The sequence below is a fragment of the Carassius auratus genome, chromosome 20, assembly GCF_003368295.1.
Source record: "Carassius auratus strain Wakin chromosome 20, ASM336829v1, whole genome shotgun sequence".
Taxonomy (NCBI): Eukaryota; Metazoa; Chordata; class Actinopteri; order Cypriniformes; family Cyprinidae; genus Carassius; species Carassius auratus.
This window is the reverse complement of record NC_039262.1, coordinates 11,451,532-11,462,626: the sequence shown is the minus strand read 5'-3', so window position 1 is coordinate 11,462,626 and position 11,095 is coordinate 11,451,532. Positions and strand designations below refer to the sequence as shown.

General features: G+C 37.3%; 2 protein-coding genes across 3 annotated transcripts; both read left to right on the top strand.

Annotated features, from left to right (window-relative positions):
• Positions 1-1,550: 1,550 nt before the first annotated feature.
• On the top strand, positions 1,551-4,518 carry tmem251 (transmembrane protein 251). Of its 2 annotated transcripts, XM_026291047.1 has the most exons (3): positions 1,551-1,605; positions 2,258-2,331; positions 2,781-4,518. In XM_026291047.1, the coding sequence occupies exon 3, from the start codon at positions 2,796-2,798 to the stop codon at positions 3,222-3,224; it is 429 nt and encodes a 142-aa protein (XP_026146832.1). In that variant the 5' UTR covers positions 1,551-1,605; positions 2,258-2,331; positions 2,781-2,795; the 3' UTR covers positions 3,225-4,518. The 2 variants fall into 2 exon arrangements, with proteins under 2 accessions (XP_026146832.1, XP_026146831.1); XM_026291046.1 differs by lacking the exon at positions 1,551-1,605 and having other exon boundaries at positions 2,203-2,331.
• A 1,605-nt stretch (positions 4,519-6,123) lies between these two features.
• Positions 6,124-10,939, top strand: ubr7 (ubiquitin protein ligase E3 component n-recognin 7). The gene is made up of 12 exons (XM_026291045.1): positions 6,124-6,197; positions 6,371-6,503; positions 6,822-6,955; positions 7,400-7,460; positions 7,547-7,642; positions 7,808-7,861; positions 7,979-8,084; positions 8,292-8,413; positions 8,867-9,046; positions 9,731-9,911; positions 10,031-10,092; positions 10,177-10,939. The coding sequence occupies exons 1-12, from the start codon at positions 6,190-6,192 to the stop codon at positions 10,267-10,269; spliced, it is 1,230 nt and encodes a 409-aa protein (XP_026146830.1). The 5' UTR covers positions 6,124-6,189; the 3' UTR covers positions 10,270-10,939.
• Positions 10,940-11,095: the final 156 nt, after the last annotated feature.

Sequence of the window (11,095 nt, the reverse complement as noted above, 5' to 3'; positions counted from 1 at the left end):
TAAAATATGTTTTTATTTAAATTTTTCTATTATTACATTTGCTATTTGTAATATTTAAATATATGATTTAGAGGGAAAATAATGACAGAAGCCTACTGGTCAAACTTTGCATTGGCTACTGCCCAGACGCTGTTGCTACTATGCTCTGCAATAAAAACGTGTAAAAAAATTATTTTGATGAATGTGTAATATCCTAAATGTTGTGCACGTTATTTAAAAAAAGTAAAGTGGTTATTTTCAAAAGTGTAATTAGATTACTTTGGTTACTACTGTATACTCTCTCAAAAAACTTTTTTTTGAAGTTTAGGTATAGGGTATGGGGACTGAAAGATGCGTCCCATAGCACTGTCCCCAATCGTGATGAAAGTGGTTTGAGAGGTTAGTCATACACCTTACCAAATCCAATCTTGACTTGCTCCAGTTTGCATACTGTTGGATCCTGGACTTTCTAACCGGAAGACCTCCTCACTCAGTCTGTGTCAGCCACAACACCCCCAAGCACTACCACACTGAGCACAGGTGCCCCACAAGGCTATATACTCAGCCCCCTTCAGCTCTAACCACATTATCAAGTTTACTGATGACACTACTGTGGTAGGTCTCAATTCCAGTCACCTCACCCACCTCTGAAACCTCATCCACAACCCTAGCTTCTGAAACCAGGATCCTCTCTCGCCCCCATCCCACCACACCTCAAGAGCATTGTGCAATTCTGAGTGTTCTACACACAGGTGAGAGGGCTGGAAAAACCACCTGTAGAAACATAACCTTTCTTCCTTATACACAACAGACACTTTCTTATAAACACTCCACGTTTCAAGGAAAACTTTGTGCAATTCTGAGTATGCTACACACAGGTGAGTGGGCTGGACAAACCACCTGTAGAAACACACTCTTCCCTCTCTATAAACACCAGACACTTTCTTATAAACACTCCATGTTTCATGAACTTAATAAGATAACAGAAATGTTTATCTGGGAATGCACCACAAATCAAATTGAACTACTTGCTTCTTAACCTTAAATATCACAATATCATGTACAGTAATTATGTAGAGTACTTGTATAGTCTGTTTTAGGTTATGTGTATGTATAGTAAACCATTTAGAAAGTTACCTATGCAGGTCTAAAAATTGTTCTTATGTTTAGTGTTGTATGTTTATATTTATGTTTATTTATGTAGCACTGTGGTCCTGCGAGACACGACATTTCATTCCACTGTATTCACACATACCGGAATGACAAAAGCTGGACTTGACTAGATTAATACAGTTTAAATCGTTTTCTTATCTCATTGTTCTTATCCCTATCTCAATTGTTGTGGTCCGTTAAATCGTATTAAATTGTAATTTTACAACTGCTAACTGTCATGTAAGATAGTGATTTGTCCTGTGTAGTGAATTTGTGTTTAATAACGCTGTTGGTGTTACACTTAGTACACTTGTGTACACATATTTTGATTTCTGGAGGTGTTTATGACACAGTGATGCTCTGGGGGGCAGTAGAGTACAGTTTGCGAGATTAATAATAAAGTCGGCGAAGATTCACGGGAAACTTCCCGGATGTTGCTATTCCAGGAAGTGAGTCCTATGACAACAATCCTGTGACAAGCGCAAGGGGCAAGGAACTCGACCGGAAGTTGAAGTCGGGTGGGGGCTGCCATCTTTTAGCAGAACTTCACTTGCGTTAGCATTCCCATTGACTCCCATTCATTTTGGCGTCACTTTGACAGCGAATAACTTTACATCTGAGGCGTTTAAAGACTCTGTTTGTCCATTATTTATTTCTAAAGATACACGAAAATGTATAAAGGGCTCCATTACCTTCTATGTTACATTATGGCCCCGTATAAACAGTTTTTGTAAAAAATAGGCTAACGATTGCGTCATAACCACTCGGCTCTCTGTCGCATTACCGTACAGACAGGAGGAGAAGCTCGCATCAATTAACTTAATATGGCGTACTGGCGTTACATTTTAAAATACTATACAAAATAATTAATCAGAATACTTACTCCTGCTCACTCACGACAAAGAACTCCCCGCTCAAGCTCGCCGTCTCTGCAAGATTAACGATGGTAGTTTGCAGGCACAGCTACTAGAAGACTTACATCTGTCAGACAGGTTGCTGACGTCGTCAAGCTTCGTTTGAGTCTGCGCGTCAGAAAGGGAAGTGCTAAAAAACGCTAAAACTGGGCTTCATTTGTCTCAATTGAGTTCCAATGGGGTCGCTGTGTCCATTTCTTTTACTGTCTATGGACAAGCGTTGTGTTTGAATCGAGAAACAAATTGTCCTGAAAACCGCGCAAAATGGATTGATCGTGTGATCACAGTAAGTAACACTCATATGTAATCATGTGTTTAGTGGATACGACGGGGGTGTGTCGCTATATAATGACACAGCAGTACAAGTCAACAGCTTTGAGAAATCTCCAGTTGGTGAGGTTTCTTGTGTTTGAAGGACTTCCTCTTTGTTTATTTTATATTAGTTTTGTAATTCGTTTAGGGATGTATTTCCTGTAACATCAAGGACGTAAATGTTTTGGATTTTTTATTTAATTATTAAACATTTTTAGTGAATATAATTAAACATTAACTTGTATATTTAATAAGTATTTAATAACAATACTGGTACGTTATTTTTTTCAGTGATGATTGACAGTTTGATATGATTTTTATTTCCTGAATATTCAGCAGTGATCACACCATTGATCACATGATTTCACAAGCATGTGTTTGGTTTCTTGTCATCCTGTTCAATTGCTTTCGTTGTTTCTCCAGAGAAGAGCATGGAGAATGATGAATTTCCGCCAGCGGATGGGGTGGATAGGTGTTGGACTGTACTTGTTGGCCAGTGTCACTGCCGTGTATTATATATTTGAGATCAGCCAAACATACAACCTACTTGCACTGGCACAAGAACAAAAGGCGGCTGGGGCGCAGACTAAAAGGTCAGAAGATGCTTCTTCCTCTTCCCCATCTTCAACATCATGGATCGTGACTCTGAAAACGAGACTTCTCCTCCTGCCCTTCTGGGTGTGGGCCACCATTTTCCTCATTCCCTACCTCCAGGTGTTCCTCTTTCTTTACTCCTGCACAAGGACGGACCCCAAGACTGTAGGATACTGTATTCTGCCCATCTGCCTTGCTGTTCTCTGCAACCGTCAGCAAACCTTCGCCAAGGCCTCCAATCAGATCAGCAGACTGCAGCTGATTGACACTTGAAGTGATTGTTAAAGATGATGAGGAGGTGCCATACAGTGTGGTGTCTTAGGGGTTGGGCAATACAAAAGTGCATTCATCAATAAGAATCTTATTTTTTTTAAGACTTGGTTCTGATTTTTTTTTTTTTTTTTGGTGTAGGAATTAAAAGGGGAATGTGATTAGGATTAATGTCTTTGTAATGTTTTTTTTTTCTCTCTTTGTCAAACTAATTGTTTGAGTTACTTACAGTTCCACACCAGTTTTTAAAGTGTATTTTTAGCAAAAAAAACAAAAACTGGACTATAGGTGGTGTTCCGTGCTCTTTCAAGCTGAATAGCAAAATTGGTCCACATTTTAATTGAAGTAAATTTATAACGGGATCCAGAAATATTTTCCATGTTGGCTCAGCCTTATGGAACTTTTTTTTTTAGAAGCTTTGTCTTTATTAACTTTTGTAATTGAAATAAAATTGTATTAATAAAATCTAAGTAGCCTAAATTGAGTCAATAAAGCCATTGACTAAAGATGTGGAGGATTTATAGTGTCACTTTAATGCTCCATGAATTTGTTTTCAACTCCAGTGGACATTTTATTAGTGGAAAATAAGAAAACTGTGGATAGTGGTGCCACATATGTATTGTAAAACTGTGTCCATCTTTGTTTTGAATCTAAAATGCACTCAAGGCAGTAACAAAGAAAGGAGTTGTATTTGGAAAGGAATTGTTTTGTATTAAAAATACAGTTTACTATCAGTATTTTTTTAAATATGATTTATTTTCAGCTCTAGACATGGCAATATTATTTTCTCCAATTCTTTAATTTGTTTATTTGACAAATCATATTTTTCATGTACCATATTGATAATCAAGTGTCCTCAGAGAAAAGACATCTGTGTTTCAGAAAGCAAATTGTTCATATTCATGTCTGTGTGGAATAGTTGTGAACTCAATATGTCTTATTGTTGAGGGATATCTGCATCATTTTACAGTGTGAGTAATCTTATCTTGCATAAGAAATGCAAAGGTTATTTAGACTTGTTGGGTGTGTTAGGTTGTAATAAGTCTGGCACAAAACATTGGGTCTCAAACTTATCAACCTGTGCCACAGACCCAAGTGTTTTGATTTTTAAAATCACGTCTTTTTGTCAACAGTGTCTTTTATTGTTCAAAAAAGGCAAATCATTTTTGTCTAAAAGGGCTTGACTGTGAATTTATAATGATAATGTTAAATTGGTATTTGTTAACTTTCCATTGCAATCTTAATACACTGTGGTTTGAAACAACTCTGAAAAAAATCAATAAAGAAATGTAATGTGGAGTCTGTTTTCTTGTTAACTGTTACATTGATTTCTCAATCAGAAACTCAGACATTTTACTAGACTGTTTGAACCCAGTTTATTGCACAGTGGTTTATTATCACCTGTTAGTTGTAGAAACCCCAGTACTGATAACAACTGTCAATTTGTAACTTTTTACTTTTAATGTATTGATAAAACTATTGACCTTTTACACAGTTATACTTTCATATTTTATTGGAACCTGAAGTTATGAAAAGTATACTTAGATATACATAAACAAAAATGGGAACAAATTAAGGCAAAATTTCAGCATATAGTCTTGAAATTGTGGCTGACATAAAAGTTTTGACTGATATTGATGTAACAACACATCTTTATGTAGTAAACGCCAATAACAAAAGAATGAAAGATGTGAAGATCAAGAACGCAAGGTTTTCATCCGCTTTTTTGGAGGCTCTGAGTTTGACTTTTTGGTGGCCATTTCTGTAGTCCTCTCCTCTTCGTCACTGCCCTCTTCTTCTTCATCTATAACATGGGTTTCAAAAAAACAGAAAGAAGTAAAAAATGTAGAAAATTAAATAATTATAACAAAATATGACGTTGGCGTAATTGTAATAGGAATATTGAAATATTAAAGTATTTTAAGTAAGTAAATACAAGTTGGGTCACTTCTTGTAGTTGGAGCTCGCTGTCATATGAGGGGAGACTTTTAGCCACTTTCGTAGTCTTTACTGTATTTATTTTAGTTTTTTATAAAAAATGTTTTTTTTTAAGTCTGTTGGTTTTCCATAAACAAGCCAGTCTTTATTTTAACAGCTTACCATCTACATCTGCTGTGCTGTTTTCCACTGAGCCTCTTTCTTGTTCAACAAGAGTCGTCAAAACTTCAGATATATCAGCATTTAATTTCTTGATGCCAGTTATCATTGCTTTCAAACTGCCGTCTGCTGGTACTGTAAACTGGCTTGTCCGTCCATCTCGGTACTTCAGCTCTCCCTGCAGCTCGCACGCTGCCATATTGCAGGTACACACACTGTAACTCGGTTGCCAGATCTCTTAAGAAAACCACGCTGAATGGACTGTCTAAATGAAATAAAGAAGAAGAAGAAAAAAGAGTATCTACATTTTTTTTAAATAAAATAGAATTGAATAGATTACATTAGAGGCTAAATTACAACAATCCCTCCAAATATTATTATCGATAATTACATAATTTTACAAAAAAAAATGGTTCAAATATTTTAAATATAGAACAGGTCATTAAATAACTGCAGCAGGCAGCAAATTAACAACATTAACAATGAGCAAAATGCCGACATATAACACGTACATAATATAAAAATGTGACAACTGAAGAAAAATGTAATTTAAAATATATTTATATCAAAGAAAATCGTACGAGTGACACACTATTTATAAGTAATATAATGAGTGGACATGGCAACACTGATCTACCCTTTGAACTCTGAGCTATCAAATTAGCTTTGCGAAAATTCTATTTTTTTCAGTTTATCCGTAATCACTGAGTTAATGTGGGTGTGATATATGAATACACATTAGTCAGAAAAAAGAGCCCTAAAAATAATAAATTATCTTTACAACTCCAGCAACTCTCCCGCCAAACATATTGTATTTGCATAAACCGGAAGCAGCATTGGTTTTGTTATTGTCAGAGTTAATCCCGAGAATATGTTCGGGTAATGTCAAACTGCATAACACTTTCCTACATCTTTATTTTAGTTCTATTATAGAAGACCCACCGTCTCCAGTAAAACCCGGTCTCGCGGACAATTTAGTTCAGTTAGTTCGTGTCTCGTCTCGTGCCCTGGAACAGGAACTAGAAACATTTTTTTGCGCTCATCTCTTTAAGGATGGCGGCAAATGTCGGAGAGGAGGAGGCTACTGTATCTCTGGTGGACGTCTTGGAGGAGGATGAAGAGCTGGAGAATGAAGCCTCCGCTGTTCTCGGAGGCAGTGATTCAGAGAAATGCTCGTATCCAGAGGTTCGACGTCTTTATGTGAACGCAGACTTTTCAAAGAATCCGTTTTTAGCAAGCGGATCGTACCTTTACACAGCCTATTTTATCTTGGTGTTCAGCATACTTCTTGCAAAAATGTTTGTAGGATTGCTTTGATTTGGGTTAAGCACAAAACATTAATAATAATGCGTAGATGCTGCGTCTATTTGTTGGAAATTAACAGATAATAGCAAGATGCCTTTAACAATAGTTGTCAGCAAATGCTCTGTATTTACATTAACATTCTCAAATGAAAATAAGTTATATGTTCTCAACAAGGTGATTTATTTTGTGTCCTGACAGGGATATGTGAAGCGCCAGGCTCTCTATGCCTGTAACACCTGCACACCAAAGGGAGGAGAGCCGGCTGGCATCTGTCTGGCATGCTCCTACAAGTGCCATGAGGGCCATGACCTTTTTGAGCTCTATACCAAGAGGTGAATATTTCCACAGTCCATCTAAAATAACCACTGAAGCCGTGATACTATGTTAGAAAGTACATTTTACCACTGCTTTAACCCATTTAAGCAGAGCCTGATTGGATCTGACATGTATTGTTTGGTTTGCTGAAGTGGTTCCATGTGCATTTTGCTAACTATTTTGCTTAATTTGTATCCATATATTTTTGACAGTATAACAGAGGGATTATTTAGCTGTTTTTCCTTGATGTATTTGCACTAGCTGCATGATATACAATGAGAACAGTCATTAAAACATTATGTTAATGTGAAGAATTTTCCACATGGAGATCTGGAGGAAATACAACTAAGCATCAGTGTTTTTAGATTAAACTTCAAACAGATCCTGCTTTAAATTGTGCTTGCTGAGGCATTGTGATATGTTATGAGTATGCTGCACTCAAAACCTTCTTGTTAATACAGGAATTTTCGATGTGATTGTGGAAACGATAAGTTTGGAGAAATGGAGTGCAAGCTTTATGCGGTAAGATATGTTTTGCTGTTAGGTTGAATTTGTGTTTTTCGCGTTTTAATGAGATTTTTCTAATCTGATGGATATCTGTTATACAGGATAAAGAGAAAGTGAATTCAGGGAACAAATACAGCCATAATTTTTTTGGCTTGTACTGCACATGTGACAGACCCTACCCAGATCCAGAGGATGAGGTAATGAGTTGCATTCTATAATGTTCTGTAATGTATGTTGTATTGCAAATAAAGTTTTTCATTAGGAATCTGTTCAGATTCGTATTGTGTTTGGATGTTTCGAGTGCTTTTATTATATTACATTGAGTAGATTACATGCATGTATGAACCATATTCTCTCTTCAGGCTCCAGATGAGATGATCCAGTGTATTGTGTGTGAGGACTGGTTCCATGGTCGGGTTAGTATCAAATGAGACAGGACATGAACATGGTTTAGTGTTCTTTGTGTGTGTAGATGAGGAGCATAATGCATTCAGGTTGAAATGTTTGAGAGCATCTCTGTGTGTTTCTCTCAGCATTTGGGCTGCGTAGTGCCAGACTGTGTGGAGCTGCAAGAGATGATCTGCGAGTCGTGCATGAATAAAACCGCTTTCCTTTGGAACTATGCTGCACATATTGCAGGTAATGGTGTGGTATACATGTTTCTGCTTCCATTTTGCATTAACAGATAAGATAGTATGAAAATGAGGCAAAGTTCTCATTAAAAAGAGAGAAATTAGTCTATCAGCCAGGACACATTAAACTGATCAAAAGAAACAGTAAAGCCATTTACAGTATTTACAACAAATTATACATTAGTGAAGATTTATTCTATCTTGTTTGCATCAGTGCCACCCATGACAAAAGTAAGTCCATGCAAAGGAGAGGAGGATGTGAAGGTGGAGGTAGAAAATGATGAAGAGGAGAAGAAAATTAACAATGAGAAACCGAAGAGCTCTGCTGATGAGAAGGTACTCACTGTTTGCTGTAATGTGCTTGTTTTCTGGTCTCTTAATAGGAGGATGAAACATGACATGGCATTTTTTATTGTATTCTATTCATTCCTGTTCAGCCCATTTTATTGTGGGTAGCCAACTTTAAATCTCCAACTTGTATTCAATGAATAAGTGTTTTAAGACACGATGCACTTAGTTGTTTTCTCACCACAAGGTGGCAGTAGTTCTTTTTGATGATGTTTTTGTGAAAGACTTTTCATTGGGGAATTGGTTCATTTCTTACGCTTCATCTGTCTCAGTTAAGCTATAATTTGATGAAATCGAGCTCAACTGAATTTGCACCACATTGTTTTGTTGCTGTTAGCAAGAATGCCAACTCCGCTGTATGAATGAGAAATGATTTTAACAATCTACACAGAAAGAGAGGAATCGGTGATCAAGATTTGGTGACCTTCTCTCTACCGTCAGGTGCAGGTCAACGGGACGTCCGCCTGTAAGCGGAAACACCAGGAAGAAGCTGAAGGCTCCTCAGAGGAGGGTTGCAGGCTGAGAGAGATGAAGGCCTCGGGTTGGAGCCGGACTCTGCAGGGCGCCGTGTTCTGGCCGTCTGCCTGGCGCACAAAACTCTGCACCTGTACCGACTGCAAGGTACAGCTCAAGCACACTTTACAGAGGAGATTAACTAGATAATAATGAAATACTGCATGATCCCAGTTGAGGATTAAGGGTCTTATTTAGCAAAACAATCAATCAAAAAATTATACTTTTTAACCACAAATGCTCATCTTGCACCAGCCTGATCTCACACATTAGTCACGTCGAAAAGGTCACATGTGACATAGGCATAAGGAAGTACCGACTCATTGTTTACAAAGCAAACGTGCAAAGAAAGTCAAACGGCGTACAAAAAAGGTAAAACAATTATGTTAGATGGTTTTGAAGTTAGAGGAGTAAATTTGAAATCACGCATGCACATCTCAGAGCTAGTGCAAGACAAGCATTTGTGGTAAAAAAAAAAAGAAAAATGTGTGTGTATATATATATATTTTATATATATATATATATATAAATAGTTTTTTTTTTTTTTTTTTCTAAAATGACTTTTTGACTGTTTGCTAGATAAGATCCTTATTCCTCGGCGTGGATTGTGTAGAGCCCTTTGAAGCTGCATTGAAACTGCAATTTAGACCTTCAACCCACTGAGAAGAATCCTGTAATGTTTTCCTTAAAAAAAATCCATTAACAGAGTAATTCTGTATTATTCAAACATGATGAACATGAAACAACAACATTCTTTCTGGTCTCATTTCATGATTTGCTTTCTTTGCTTAGGTCCTCTATACAGATGCAGGAGTGTCTTTCCTTCTGGATGAGATGGACACTGTCCTTGCGTATGAAAACAAGGGCAAGTCTACAATGCAGGCTGAGCAAGCAGGAGGAGCCGAGGGTCGTGACCCCTTGATGTCGGCCCTAAACAACTTAAATCGGGTTCAGCAGCTGGAGATAATCCATGGTTAGTAGAGTTAAGTGGTCCTTATCCTTATCAGTGTAAAAGCAAAGCGAATTCGCTTTCTCATTGATATGAGATTTCAAATGTAACTGCTCAACTGTTGACATTTAACATTTCATCAGGATATAATGACATGAAGACAGAGCTGAAAGACTTCCTGCAGAGATTTGCAGCAGAAGGAAAGGTAGGTTTTTTTCTTAATGTTTGGTTTAGTTGAATGTAAGCTTGTAGTGTCTGGTGTTCATTTTCTTCTCCTTTCCTTGTTTAGGTGGTGACACCTGAGGACATCCGTCACTTCTTTGAACAGCAGCAAAGCCGCAAGAGACGAAGAGCCAACACAGGCCAGTACTACTGCAGTTAAACCGCCCTTCACCCTGCCACTTCAAGCATACCAGCTCCATCCAATCCATCACGGTTTCCTCCCCCAAATCTGTTCATTTCAAGGCCACCCCTGGTTTTTTTTAAAATAAATATGCAGTTCAAATCCAGGCCCCTCATAACCTTGTATGATTTTGACCTTGTATAGTGATGTATGACAGGATCTGTGTTTCCAAAGATGTAGCTGTAATTCTTTTCTTGTAATCCTGCCATTTCAAATCAACATGTCAATGGCTCCAAGATTAAAATCAGTGGGTTTATGGAAAAGCACTTCTATAATGTCATATGAATTGGAATTGCAGTCAGTCCTCAGGAGCTCTCTTTTTAAGCAATTTGAAATGGTGCTGGTATTTACAGAAGACTATTAGGGAAGTCACAATCACATGACTGCAGTCAGTATTCATTCTGTTCAGATGAGACAGCAGATATTCACATTCATGTATGTCAGGGTAAATAGATCGACAGCCTATTGGAAAAATCGGTTTAGATAAACCTACGCAAACGCTTTTTTCAGGTTGTTGAGTTACAATTGTGACTTGTCTAGTAATGCTTTATTCATTTGATCTTGTTTTAACCTGTTTGGTTTGTAGATTCTGTTACTTTTTAACATCCTATCTTTGAGAAATAAACATGGTAATACATTTGGGCCTTGAGATGAATGTCTTAGTTTATCCCAAGAACACTATTGGGGAGAAATGGTTTCAGTGTTTATATTTCATTAGTTTAGTAACTTATATACTTTTGAGTTCTGTTAATAACTGAAAGTTTTGCACATCATTGCAGTGTGTGGAAAACTGACCAAGACTACT